Source organism: Leopardus geoffroyi, chromosome C3 (assembly GCF_018350155.1).
Source record: "Leopardus geoffroyi isolate Oge1 chromosome C3, O.geoffroyi_Oge1_pat1.0, whole genome shotgun sequence".
In the NCBI taxonomy this organism is placed as follows: domain Eukaryota; kingdom Metazoa; phylum Chordata; class Mammalia; order Carnivora; family Felidae; genus Leopardus; species Leopardus geoffroyi.
The window spans coordinates 109,651,624-109,666,392 of NC_059338.1; the positions used below are offsets into that span (position 1 = coordinate 109,651,624).

The window sequence follows — 14,769 nt, forward strand, 5'->3', positions numbered from 1 at the left end:
AGTATCCTCACATGGCGGGAGGGGCTGGGGGGGGGCTCTGTGAGATCTGGTTTATTAGGGTGCTAATCCCATTCATGAAGGCCCTCCCATGCTTAGGACCTCATCACCCCCAAAGCCCCGCCTTCTAATATCATCACCTTTGGCGGTTAAGATTTCAACATATGAATTTAGGAGGATGCAAACATTCGGTCCATAATACCCCCCATCTCTGGCTTGCTCTCTCCTTCAATCTCCAGCTGTCACACAAACCTCTCTTTCTGCAGAAACTTTCTCTAGACTAGCTGAGACCCCCCCGCCCTGGCGCACGCTTCTGTGGTACCTCTTCTTTCCACATCACGAGAGAGGTTTTTAATATCTTTCTTCCCTAAAAAACTTTAAACTCTGTCAGGGCAGAAACTGAACTGGCATCAACCCCAGAGAAGCCCAGCGCCGAGCGTGATGCACCCAGCCCACTGACGGTACAGGGTAAACACCCGTGGAGAATGGGAACAAACAGATCAAGAGCTTACAGAAGTACCCAGACTCAAATCCAGAGACGAGAGCGAGGACAAACTCTATTGGGAACCATCACTTATAGGAAATGGACAAGAAGACATTCAAGAAATCTCAGGATGTGGGAAGAAAACGTTTTCCCTCCAACAGCAGCCTCCTCTACCTTTCAACCTTCAGGAGGCAGGTCCACACGTGTAATTAAACCCTCAGCGTGAATGAGATCTACAATTTGTGATCAGGATATTGACACATTTCGGGACAAAGCACAGGTTTTTAGGTTTTTAGGACCCACATCTAGCAGCCCTGTGTCCGGATGCGGGCTGAGCGCTCACATCTGGATCCCACATCCGATGAGTCACGGATGTCTGTGGTACAGCGATCATAAGGTCACGTGTTCCGGGGACTCACACCTCTGCGGTGATGACAGATGGCAATCCTGTGTCTGCGGTTCCACGTAGGAGGTTGTTGAACCAACCCCACCCCAGAGGGAGGAGAGCCACAGGGGCCTGCCAAGAGGGTAACGAGGCCCGGGAGATAGAATTACACCATTTTCTGGCATTTTTTTATAATAAAACTAGGAGCAGCCAATCATTTGCTGACTCTGTAATGGCTTTTGCTGAGACAAACCAAAAAAATAGCTGAAGTGAGACCTACTTTTACAGAGCATCTCAATCTGGGCAAGAGGTCCTGAATCAGGGGACCCAGGTTCTATTCCTGACTCTTCCACCGAACCTCAGGGCCAGCTTGGAGGCACCAGTTTCCTTCCTCTGCTTCTTTACCACAAAAGAAATGCAAGACCTCTAAGCTTCCTTCTGCTCCATCAAACTTACAATACATTGAGGGTGAGGGTGGTCCTCTCCCCTCATTCCCTGCTATGGACTGAATTGTGCCCCCCTCCCCCACCCTCCCTGCCAAATTCATATGTTGAAGCCCTACTCCCCCAGTGTGGTGGCATTTGAGGTGGGGTTTTGGGGAAGTAGTTAGGTTTAGACGAGGTGGAGACCCCATGATGGGATTAGTGCCCTTTGAGCTTATTCTCTCCTCACCCACCACTATGTGAAGACACAGCAAGAAGGCGGCCATCCAGAAGCCAAGAAGAGGGTTCTTACCAGAACCTGACCACGCTGGCACCTTGACCTTGGACCTACAGCCTCCTGAACTGTGAGAAAATCCCAACCCATGGTACTTTGCTATAGCAGCCTGAGCAGATTACAACACCCCATTTACCTTTGCTCGGAGCTGCTTCCCTTCAAAGTCAAGCCAGGGAGTATCAGGTCTTGACAAGGCCTCCACAGACCTACCTGTGGTGGCTGGACTAGAATTCCCAGTGCTCTGCAGCTTTTGGCCCAGATCCCCGCCAGCACCCTCCCCTTGCCACAAGGAAGCAAGGGCCGCCCTAGGGCAGCCCTTGGGCTCCTGAGTCTGACCTTCCCCAGAGTGGCCCATCTCTAGGACCCCTCCCACAGAAGCAGGCCCAGCCCTAGGAAGCAGACCTCCACGCCGCAGGGCAAGGCGCTGCCTCAGTCTTGTCCTCAGTACAGGGCAGTGTAACCGTGAGAGTGAGAGGTAAGACCTTAGGGGTCTTAGGGTACCTTAGGGGTTTATGTCAATTTACAAGTTCCCAAAGCACGTCAAATTTTGTCTCTCCCTGTGCCACGTGGCAACAGGAATAATCATTCCAAGTTGACAGTTGAGCGATCAGATCCAGGAAGGGTCAACTCTCTTGCCCAGGGTGGAAGCAACAAGGTTCAAACCCAGCCTTTGGGCTCTTCAGTTGAGCATCCTTTCTACTCTGCCACACTAGTTCTCAGATGTGTACAAAGAGTCCCATACCACAGGGCGAGTCCTGGGTAGGAGAGGCCAGCTGTGCCAGCAGGGGGTGCAGAAGAGGAGCTCCCGGTGGGGCCTGGCAGCAGAAAGTTCCCGTGGGGAACATCATCCGCAGGCTGGTTTCCACCCGCAAGAGTGGGAAGGGAAGGCTGTGCTGCGTGGAGACAGGGCAGCTGGAGGTGCAGTGGGCTGGGTGCTCCGTGCACATCCAGACTGTGGACTTGCCTGAGGCTGGGATGCCCTTGCCAATGGTCTACTGCAGGGAAATCACCAGGAGCTAGAGGGTGGGAGAGGCCTCTCAGCTGCAGCTCATAGAAGACACTATCTCATTGCCCCATTACCCTCCCCACCTGACCCCCTAGTATGTGCATCAACCTCTCAAGGCAAGGAAGGCTCCTGGGGAGAATCTAGGCAATCACAGCTTGGAGGCCAAGTTCAGGATGAAGGGAGGACGGGTTTCATCCCAGAGGCCAGAGAGCCCAGGGGTGTGGGGGTAACAATGCCCACTTAGTTCCAGGGCCCTGGGACCCTGGGTCTGCTCTGGGTTCTTCAGGCCATCTGCTATCAAGGCTCTAAGTGGAGGCTGCCTTTCTGAAGGGCGAAGGACACCCTCATACAGTAAGCCAGGCCTGGTGGGCCCCCAGCAGGCCCCCCTGCTCCACAGCTCAGCAGGCTTTTCCAAAAAGTTGGAATCATGTCATCAGGCTCTTTGTCATCTGGCACAGAGCTGGGAAACGTAGCCCCCAGTTAACTATGGCCACACTGAAAACAGAGCCCATTATTACAGGACAGGGCAGCCAGACTGAATCATCCCGGGCCAGACAGACAGCCTTCAATTAGGGGAATAGCTCAACGCCTATGTATCAGCTGCTGGTACCACCGTCTCTTAGGTACCACCATTCCCAAAGGATAATTCTAACCCATCTGAGGATCTCACAAGTTTTCATACAGTCATAACCATACATAGATATATACACATCAAAACTCACTTCTGATTGTACTTCAATTAAAGGGAAAACGCGCAACATTTAAAAGGGTCAGTGCCATAAATCAGCGGTGGACCTGGGTAAGGAGGGGAAGGGGGCATGTGATTGTAAGGAAAAGGGACAGCGCTTGTTGGGAAGGGCCGTGAGAATTTCTTAGAAGTCCTGCAGCCAGTTTATAGTGAGCCCGTGACGATCACAGTGAGCAGAGGGGACAAAGGAAGGGCATGGATAATCTAAGATGATGGAAAATGAAAGCAAACCAATAAAAAAACCCACGCAGCTGGCTCCGGCATGCAGTCAAATGTCGATGCAATTCCACGCACCCACCCTCCTTCTGCACCCCAGTGCCCACACCCTCTCCGTGCTGGCTGCAGCAGCGGTCCAGGAGGCAGCTGGCAGGCAGGCAGCCACACGTTAGCCATAAATGGATAATCCATTTGTCGAGGCTCAAGAATCTGCCTCAAACTAGGGAAATGTTTTCTCACAGTCTGCATGGAGGGGCACACCCAGCTCTGCATCAGTCCACCTGCCCATGTGAATGGACAATAGAAAAAGGTGGATACATCAGGTTGTGGCCACAATTGTATCAGTAGTTAGGGAGGCCAGCCCTGTAACCAGAAAGACCAGCAGGACGGGGAAAGAAAATGATAGTCCTTTTCCTCCATTGCTGACACCTTCTGTCAAAGTGTCCATTTTTAAAATTTTTACCTTAGTCTGCTTGGATTGGAGGGCAGAAAGCACAAGATTCTTGAGTGAGGAGAGAGGGAGGTCCAAAGGCTTTTTTTTTTTTTTTTTTTTTAATTAACGGAGCAGGAGTTGGGGCCAGCCGCAAGGAAACATGTACCCAGGAAACATCATTGCCAACTTCTCCATCTGCTGCTAGGTTATGAGGATGGGAGAGGGAAGGTTTCCCAGGAGTCTCCCCTTCTCCCAGAACTGACTCTGGAGTTACACAGACCAGAGTGGAACCCACCCCTCTAAAAGGGGTGACCTTAGGCTCCTTCCTTAACCCGAGCTGCAGTTTCACTGCATCATGGGGGTCCCACAGTATTGCTGGAACTCGGGGTTGTGTGTGCTTAGCACAGTGCCCGGCATGAAGTCAGCCTTGAACAAGGGGTCCACATCACCATCATTATTGCGCATTGCAGGCCAGCTACCACTTTCTGCCAGATTGTGGTAGAGAAGACGAGGCCAAGACATAGGGCCCTGTCCAGCTTCGAAATGGCCCCGCGGCAGACGGCAGAAGTAGGAAAAAGCTGTGCTGGGGCGTAGGGCGAGGAAGCTCCCAGGCAGGGGGAGCAGCACCGGGGCTCAAATCACTGAGAGCGCCTTTAACCCACACTCAGTGCCCGCGAAGCCCAGCCTGGCACATGCTCCACCCACAGACCACCGGTGGCAAGTCCCGCTGGTCACCGGACCCAGAGCACTCACTGGCACAGGTCTTCCCGTCACTGCGGAGCACGTGTCCCTCAGGACACTGACAGGCAAAGGATGTGTCTGTGTTGACGCAGGAGTATTCGCAGCCATGGTTGCTCAGCAAGCAGTAATCCGCCCCTGCAAAACCGGACAGCCAGCTGAGGTGGTCAGTAAGCCTCTGAGCTACTGATGAGGGGAGTCAAGTGACCACAGTCTTGCTTATCTGCCCCCCACCCACTCCACCAAGGCATGCGGTCCCCAGGGGACATTCCTCACAATCTCCCCAGAGCAGAGAAGGAGAGGACCACGAGGCGCCCTCCTCTGCAGTGGTCAGATTTTCCACTCGTGTTGCAAACCTTTTCCATGTAAGAGAAGCATAGAGGGGGACTCACTGGAACAGGTCTTGAGGTCCTCGTTGATGAGGAAGCCTTCTGAGCACTGGCAGACGAAGGACTCCTCGGTGTTTAGACACAGCTGCTCACAGCCATGGTCCTGCTCTGCGCAGTGATCCACTCCTGCGTTTGCCACACGGGAAAAGACAAAATAACCTGATGGAACAACACTCACCAGCACCGGGGCATTAAAACAAACCTCCCTGGAGAGGGGAGCCGAAAGGGGCCTTTGACTTCACGGGCATCACAAAGAGCAGTGCTGGAGGGTTTTGTGCAACCAGGTGCAACTAACTGGTCTCCGGAAAATCAGCCTTGTTTGCTTGTTTTCCTTCCCGTGTCTGGGTTTAGAGAGTAAAGTGCGCATGACTCCTGTGCTGGTGTGAATGCCAGCAGCACTTTGTGCCAGGGCCTTGGCACCATAATCTGCAGTCCTCAGGGCTAAGGGCAGGCGTGATCCCCATCTCGGGGAGGAAAGCAGGCTCAGGAAGGCCGAGCTGCTTGCCCAAAGCCACACAGCTGACGGTGCTTAAGACTGAAGGCTGTGGCATCGAAGCAGCTGGGCTCAAATCCCACCTGCACCAACCCCTTCCTTGCCAAGAGATGCTGGGTAGTCAGTCGCTTGGCCTCCGGGTCACCATTTCCCGACTGGAGGAAGGGGGGTGACGATGGGCGCTTTCTTAGAGGAATGTGGCGAGAAGGAGAGGAGTTGATACACGTAAGGCCCTCAGAACTGTAGCTGGCACACAGTAATCGCCGACTGGATGCTTATTAAGTATCGCTGGGAAAGAACTCATTGTATAGTTTCATTTTTCTCTGGAAGTGACACAGAAAAAGTGTTCTTATCCCCCATACCCAGGACACCCAGATTCTGAAAACAAACCAAAGCCACAGCCTGCATGTGTGGCCGATCCTGGCACCTGAACGCTGTGCAGCTGGCCCCTCTGGGCAGCGAGCACTGAGGGACAGTGAACACACAGCTGTGGCGAACCGCTCCCACAGACGGCCCTGCAGGCTGCCTCCCAGATTTCCTTGATGGAGAAAAAGCACACCCAAGGACTGGAGAGACACTGAGGACCTTGTGCAGGGCCATCAAGTAGGCCTCTTGGACTCCTGAAGGGCCTGGGGCTACTGCCTTCTGGAACATTCCATGGGTGGATGTGCCTACTGCAAACGCTTGCAGGACCTCAGGAGCCAGAAGCCCGTATTTACATCTTGGTTCCACCGTTAACCAGTCGTGTGACTGCGGGAAAGTGACTTAATCTTTTTGTGCCACAGTTTCCCGTCTTTAAATAGGGACAAGAATGTAGATGCGTCAAAAGTCTATTGTGAGGATAAAGTGAGTGAGTGCCTGGGAAGTGCTCACAGAGTGTGCACCTCATAAGGGCTGGCTGTCATTATGGCCTGGGGCTCCCTGAGTCCTTAAGGGGAACAGGATACCATGGTTCTCTGGGAACTCCTAGGAAGAGATCACTTGGTTTACACTTTCTTGAAGCTGACTAGGTGGTCTTTTTTCCTTTAACTTTTTTTTATTGTTTATTTATTTTGAGAGAGAGAGTGAGACAGCAGGGGAGGTGCAGAGAAAGAGGGAGAGAGAGAACCCCCAGCAGGCTCCACGCTATCAGCACAGAGCCTGATGCAGGGCTCAAACCCACGAATGGTGAGATCGTGACCTGAGCCGAAACCAAGGGTCTGATGCTGAACGGACTGAGCCACCCAGGCGCCCCCTGGTGGTCTTTCTTATGAGATCCCCAGAGAGAAAGTATAGCCCAATCACTTCTGGCCCCCTCCCCCTGAGCTCCTCTAGGCTCCTTCAAGGCATGCTGGGAGGGAGGAGAGGCTATGGCCTCCGGGGCTCTATGTGGGCTCAACCAGGTCATGCCCAGTCTGTCCTGGGATGCTTGCCAGGGCTGTCAGCTGGCAGACCCCGTACTCCCGAAAGAAGGCAGACTGTACTCAGATCCACCTTGACCAGGGTGTGTCCTTGTCAAATGGAAGACTTCCGGCTCCCCACTCACTTCTCATAAGACCTCAGAGACTTCCAGAGGCAAATGCATAGCAGTGCCAACTTTCTAGTTCAAAAGTTGACCTCTGGGATCAGTCCTTAGAAAGCCTAATCGAGGTGCTCTGCTCCCCCTAACGACTGAAGGGGAACCAGTTTTCCTGAGGACTGCTCTGCCCCTAATACTTCATCTGTGAAACTTCCCCTTCTGGCAGTTTGAGGTCCAAATGCTGAACAGCTGCACTGTTCTCATTCACAATCTATCTCTGTCCCCAAAGCTGGAGCAGATGTGAAGCCTGCCGTGTGGAAAGCCACACACACAAAGGGCCCCTTCTGCACTGGCCATGTCACGGAGCCCCTCTCCCAGCAGACCAGGGTCCCAGGCATCGGCCGCAGTGCTCATGTGCCCCCGCCCCCGCTGGCCTGGACCAGTGGAGACTGTGCCTCATAAAACAGGACAGAAGCCGCCAGCTGGCAAAGCCTGCAAGTTTCCGTGCGTTTACATCACCGAATGGGGGTTTGTTGTGCCTCTTACACAAGACAGTTAAGAAAGGCTTAACAAAAAGTCCCATATTTCCCAGCTCCGCCCTCAGATCAGCCCTGTGGTAGCCCATGTACTTTCTGAAGTCTGTCTCTTTTGGCCTCTTATCCCAGCCCGGAGCCTCTCTGGTCACTCTCCCAGGCTCCGTGGGAATAATGAACGGTTATCTTTCATTGTGCTTTCCTTGGCCCAGGCACAGGCTAAGAGCCTAAATCGGTCCTGACTATTCCCCTCAAAAACCCTCGCAGATCGGGGCGCCTGGGTGGCTCAGTTAGTTAAGCATCCGACTCTTGGTTTCAGCTCAGGTCACGAACTCGCGGTTCATGAGTTTGAGCCCCAAGTTGGGCTCTGCACTGATATGCAGAACCTACTTGGAATTCTCTCCCTCTCCCTCTCTCTCTGCCCCTCCCCTGCACTAGTGCTCTCTCTCAAAATAAATAAATAAGCATTAAAAAAACATGATATTAAATATATAAATAAATACATGAATACATAAATAAAACAGATGGGAAAACCAAAACTTGGCAAAGTTAAATAACTTGCCCAGGGCCACACATCTAGTATGTAGTAGAGCTTGGATTTAGATTCCGGTGGGTCTGACTTAATCAGTGCTCTCAACAGCGAATAATAACATTAGCTAATATTCACTGAATACTTATTAATATTCAGCAGCACTTTTCTTTTTTTATTTCTTTTTTAAATTTTTTAACGTTTATTTATTTTGAGAGACAGAGAGCATGAGCGAGGAGGGGGCAGAGAGAGGCGGAGACACAGAATCCGAAGCAGGCTCCATGCTCTGAGCGGTCAGCACAGAGCCCAACACGGGGCTCGAACTCATGGGCCACAAGATCATGACCGGAGCCGAAGTCGGATGCTTCACCGACTGAGCCACCCAGGCGCCCCGTAGCAGCACTTTTCTAAGTGTTTTATACGTATTGATTCTTTTAATCCCCACAAACAAACCTATGAGGTAGGTGGCACGAACAGTCCCATTTTATGGATGATGAAACTGAGGCGAGGAAGGCAAAGCCTGTTGGACCGTCAGGCTCACAGGAAACCCAGCAGCTTCAGAAGTGAACCTACATGTGAACCGCACCCTCCCGTTGGAACCCCCGCCATGGCACACTCACGGCTGCAAGTCTTGCCGTTGGGGTCCAGGCTGTAGCCCCGACGGCAGCGGCAGGAGTAGCCTTCCTCCGTGTTGATGCATTCATGCTCACAGCCCGGTTTGTTCAGTGCACAATAGTTGATTCCTGAGGAGAGAGAGAAAGGGCAGACCTCCTGCAGGCTCTGGACCTCCCCCAGGGCTGTGGGGTTAGCCCCTTGCAGCAAATATTCAGTAAATAAGGTGTTCTATTGGATGGAGAAGAGAGCTCCTGCTCTCAGGGAGCTGGCTGGAAGGAGACCCTGGGATCACAAGTCTAGATTCTCCAGCATGGGTCTTTTTCCCCTATGATGGCCAAGAGCTGGTGAAATGGGTTGAGGACCCCAAATCCCAGCCCATCGCTTCCCGAGAAAGATGGAAAAGCTGGGAAAATCCAACTGGGCTTTCCTTCGAGTTAACCTCATCACTAGGGCTCAAAGCATGTAGGGAACCGCTGTCTTCAATGATATCTGACAATGACATTGGACAGCGCAAGGCAGAGTAAACAAAAACTGATGGTGTAAGATATCTAATTCTCTAGGAGAGGCAGGACACGGCAGTTACATTAAGAAGGGTCCAAATGCTCAGCCTCGCTCGGGGTGAGATCATGACAGCCTCCATATCAAGCAGCTGAAGACACATCTGATGCCCCCCAGATTGCTGCAGTTCGTCCTATGGCGACATTCACCCCCGTCCAGACTGTGTTTCTGCCAGCAGGTGGGAGCGTCATCATAGGCAGGAGCCAATTAGCATTTCATTTGCTGGTAGAAAATGCTAAAACCACAAGACACCCCCCCCCAAAGAGCAGGTTATGGGGGAGATGGAGAACTGTAAAAGGAAATAAAATGAGCTTGTGGGGGGCCTTTAGGAGACTGGTGCTGGAGGAAATCGTCCCTCTTGTGGCTGAGCCGGATCTGTTTAACTGCGCTGTTCTTTCTTGTAGGGACGTGGCAGACCCTGTGGGTTGCCTTGCCAACAACCGTTACCCTGTCTTCTTGGGACTAGCGCCCTGACCCCACAGCCATGAATCGTGACTGATCTCAGCCAGCCTGGCAATCATCCCTTCAAGGGTCCGTGATGTGCCCTCCCAGGCGACCGGCGGATGGAACTTGCCACGTGCACAGAGTTTGAGCAGAAGTGGATGCAGACTGAGCACATGGAGAGAACTCTCCCCACACACAGGGAATGGCCTGGGAGAAGAGATGTCACCACAACGGTCATCGCTCCCTGGGAACTTTCTGTAACTCATCCCTTCCGCATGAGGGGGGCCAGAAAATCGTTAGCTGTGTGTGGTTTCAGTTCATCAGCCCCGAACTCGTCAACAACCTTACCTGTGTGGAGCAGAATACAATGCCACAAAACTAGGGGCTTCAGTGAAGGAAAAGGGGCCTGTCAATAGAACACTGGCCACATACCAACAGACAAAAAAAAGAGAGAGAGAGAGAGACAGAGAGAGACAGACAGAGTACAAAGGGTGCTACAGTCTGGAGCCACATAGGGGAGGGTCTGCAGGAGTCCTTTTGTTAACGCCTTAGAGAGGGGTGAAGTTACTTTCAGTAAACCCAGTTTTAAAAAGGCAGCATTCAGCCACTATGGAAAACAGTACGGAGTTTCCTCAAAAAATTAAATACAGAATTACCATATGACCCAGCAATTCGACCTCTGGCCATTTACCGAAAAGAATCAAAAGCAGGGACTTGAATTCAGCCTTAAAAAGGAAGGAAATTCTGACATACGCTACATCATGGAGGAGGCCTGAAGACATTATGTTAAGTGAAATAAGTCAGACACAAAAGGACAAATATTGTGTGATTCCACTTACATGAGGTAACTAGAACAGGCAAATTTAGAGAGACAGAAAATAGAATGGGGGTTGCCAAGAGCTGGGGGCAGACAGGAACGGGGAGTCGTCGTTTCATGGGTACAGAGTTTGAGTTTGGGGAGATGCAAAAGTTCTGGAGTTTAAGGGGATGATGGTTGTATAAGAATGTGAATGTACTAGGGCGCCAGCGTGGCTCAGTCGGTTGAGCGTCTGACTTCAGCCCAGGTCATGATCTCACAGTCCGTGAGTTCGAGCCCCGGGTCAGGCTCTGTGCTGACAGCTCAGGGCCTGGAGCCTGCTTCAAATTCTGTGTCTCCCTCTCTCTCTGCCCCTCCCCCACTCATGCTCTGTCTCTCTCTCTCTCTCTCTCTGTCAAAAATAAATACACATTAAACAAAAAAAAGAGTATGTGAATGTACTTAATGCCACTGAAGTGTATTAGAATAGTCAGGGGTGCCTGGGTGACTCAGTCGGTTAGGCGACCGGCTCTTGATTTCGGCTCAGGTCCTGATCTCATGGTTCGTGAGATGGAACCCCACTCTGGGCTCTGTGCTGACAGCGCGGAGCCTCCTTGGGGTTCTCTCTCCCTTTCTCTCTGCCCTTCCCCCACTGGCACTCACACACACTCTCAAAACTAAATAAATAAGCATTTTTTAAAAATGGTCAGAATGGCCATTTTTATATTATATATATTTTGTCACAATTTTTTAAAAGCCAGCATTGTCTTTAAGAAAGATTTATATTACAAAATACCTAAACTGAAAAACATTTAGAATCTTTTTTTTTTTTTAACGTTTATTTATTTTTGAGACAGAGAGAGACAGAGCATGAACAGGGAAGGGGCAGAGAGAGAGGGAGACACAGAATCTGAAACAGGCTCCAGGCTCTGAGCTGTCAGCACAGAGCCCGACGCGGGGCTTGAACTCAGGAACCGCGAGATCATGACCTGAGCCAAAGTCAGACGCTTAACCGACCAAGCCACCCAGGCGCCCCAAAAACATTTAGATTCTTAAAGATGTTCTCGCTCAGCTATCTGGCAAACAGCAATTCAACACTGACTCCAAATGGTTACTTATGGCAAAGTAACTGCAGATCTCTGCTTTCTTTACATGCTTGAGTTACATTTCTTTATGCGCGTGTTACTTAATTAGTATTTACGGAGTGCCTACAATGTGCCCCGTGTCTGGTCTGGTCTCCTCGCTAAATGTATGGTACTACATGTGGGACAGGCTTGCAGGTAGCTTTATCTGGTGAAGCCCAGAGTGTCCAGTGAGCCCCATGAGAGGTCAGTTGGCAGAACGGTCAGACAAAAAATTGTATTTTATTTTTCTTAAGTTTATTTATTTATTTTGAGAGAGAGGGAGAGAATCATGGGGTAGGGGCAGAGAGAGAGAGAGAGAGACAGAGGATCTGACAGCAGAGAGTCTGATGTGGGGCTCAAACCCATGAATTGTGAAATTATGACCTGAGCTGAAGTTGGAGGCTTAGCTGACTGAGCCACCCAACTGCCCCTCCGACAACACAATTTAAACAGAGCTCATGCGTGCCAACTCGTAAAAAGCTGGAGACTTCACTGAGAAGGTAAGACATCAAAACATGTAAGATTAGTGACCCTGGACAGTAAATTATAATGCCAATGGAGTGGCACAGTTAGCAGGTCTCAGAAAAATTGGTTAGGCTACAAGATGTTAAAGTTGTGTTCCTTTGGTTTAGCAAACCCAGGTCCAGAGAAGAAAAGCAGCCTGTTCAAGGCCACACAGCCAGTATGAGTGACACTGCTAAGACCAGCCCTCCCATCTCCATCCTGTCTCTTCAGAGTGTGATGCCTCCAGCTCCAGGGAAAACCAGCTATGGTGCCCAGCATGAGCAATCCTGGAGCCCAGCTCCCCGGGTCACACCCACATATGATTCCAGCCTCGGGCCCCCCCTCGACAGCCAGGCCAGTCCTGGCTTCTGTGCTTTGCACCACCGCCTTAATAATTTATGCCTTAAATCAATGACATTACTTTCCAGAGAAAGAAATTGTGCCCGGATGAGGAGGAAGAATAAATCCCGGCCGAGAGACTTTTCTTCAGAATTCTGCCTTGAACTGTGTTTTCCACCTTAATTGGATAACGTCAAATTCCTCTGAAAAATAGATGTCTTATTAGATTTGAAAATAGCCCACATCCATCAACTGTCTATTAAACGTAAATGGCTGTACCCTGAGCTTGAGATCTGTAATGCTCTTGAGATCCTCAAACTCCTAATAACAAACTCCAGATTTAAATCTAATTTCTTGCTTCCCTCTTCCATGTAATGCTCTAGAGAGACAGTGAGTGCTCGTTGCCGTGAACAGCTGTCTGCCATAATCGACTGAGTGCAAACATGAAGTCAGGGGCAGCTCTAGGAGGCTGACCTCAGGAGCCCAGGGCTGGGTTTGCAGCAGACAATGGAAAATGTAACGATGAGGCAGGATGTTGGGAGAAGGGCTGATGAGGACATCGGGTTTTAGACACAAATTCCATTTTTCTTGGATGAAAAAGTAGGGCACCTGGCTAAAGAGGAAATGGAGCTATAATCACTCAACATATATGAAGGAGGACTGGGGACTGTGGAGAGGGCCACGACCCGCGAACAGGCCCATCTGCGGCGGTCAAACCGCTCCCAATGGTCATTGCCTCTCCACTGGCCCTTCTGTTCCCCACTTCCCTCCCCTCTTGATAACAATGCATGCATGTACCACCTTGGACCCTTCTCTTAGTGCATGCGCCTCTCCTGGCAGGATGTGAGGCAGAGGTCGAGGGAATCCTAGATGACTGGTAAGAGATGAAGACTTTCAAGCATATTCCCCTGCCCTGATGGCCACATGCCTAACTTGTTCCCCTTTTCCTCCACAATGTGTGTGTCTGAGTTGAACCGGATCTAATTATTCCCCACAGAAGAGCTTTCGGTCCACAAACGGGTCCACCTGCGACTGATTTTCCCTGGGTGTAGTCAGCCACTAACACACTTAGACCTAGAAGAAGGTGTAAATAGCACAGAGAGGCGTGGCCAGTCCAGAAAAGTTGGTTTTCCACCATAGTTATGCATGTGTGGTCTAATGAAAAATATTCCACTTCATTGTTTTCGTGTGTTGAATGATGCCATCGGTTAAAATTCCCATTTCATGCTCAAATGGTTCCAGGGTTTGCATCGAGGCTAGGCAGCAGGGATTACCTTTTGTAAGGCACCAGTTTCGAAACGTGGTGTCTACAACCATCTACCACCGTCCAAGGTCAAACACTTGTTAGAGTGAGTTGGTAAGTCCACACGTGCTGGGAGCAGAATGTGGCTTGTCTGGATTCAGTGACATAGCCCACAGTGCTTTTTCAAAAGAAATACGTGGCCAAACTTTTGAAAATTCAGTCCTGCTTTGAGGCAGAGCACTGCCATACATATCACCCAGAAGAGGTGGTGAAGAAGCGCATAAGAAAATACACCCCTAAATGGAGGTTCCAGAAAGTTCTACAAACACCACTGCCAGAAGAACACAAACAATTCAGCGTACATAAGTGTGGACTGACTATGGAAATACTTTTAAAAAGTTCACAACCTGTATGGCTTAAAAGGGCCATCGTTCTTAATTACTTTTTAATGTTTTTTTTGAGAGAGAGAGAGAGAGCACACGAGACGGTGGGGGTGGGGGCAGGGAGCAGAGACAGAGGGGGACAGAGGATCCAAAGTGGGCTCTGTGCTGACAGCAGACAGCCCGATGTGGGGCTCGAACTCATGAACCACGAGATCGTGACCTGAGCCCAAGTCAGACACTTAACCGACAGAGTCACCCAGGCGCCCCAAAAGGGCCATCTTTCTAACAAGACTGAGCAATTCAAATAAGAGTTGCAATTTCTCCAGGATGATAAATCTCAGAGAGATCTATTTACTCACTCGTTCAATCATTCATTCGTCTTGTGTCGCACTTTCACGTGCCAAACCCTTGAGGTGTTGAGGATTCAAGAGTGAGAAAAACAGGAGAATCTTTGTCCTTGTGGACTTCCCATTCTAGTGGTTTCTCAGGAACAGTCTAGTGTAAAGAGATCCCATTTGGGGCTCATGCTCTAGACCCCCCTTGATGTGCCAGCCGACAGGCATTTGAGTCACTCAGCACATCATTAATTTCATCCTG

General features: G+C 50.6%; 1 protein-coding gene across 7 annotated transcripts in view; it reads right to left on the minus strand.

Annotated features, from left to right (window-relative positions):
* Positions 1–14,769, minus strand: part of MATN2 (matrilin 2) — a 136,366-nt gene that overhangs the window by 24,172 nt on the left and 97,425 nt on the right. For all 7 annotated transcript variants that reach the window (XM_045454117.1, XM_045454114.1, XM_045454111.1 and 4 more), the window contains 3 exons: positions 8,787–8,909; positions 5,117–5,239; positions 4,740–4,862 (listed from right to left, as the gene is read on the minus strand). In XM_045454117.1, the coding sequence (XP_045310073.1) occupies positions 4,740–4,862; positions 5,117–5,239; positions 8,787–8,909 (369 nt within the window). The remainder of the gene's footprint in view (positions 1–4,739; positions 4,863–5,116; positions 5,240–8,786; positions 8,910–14,769) is intronic.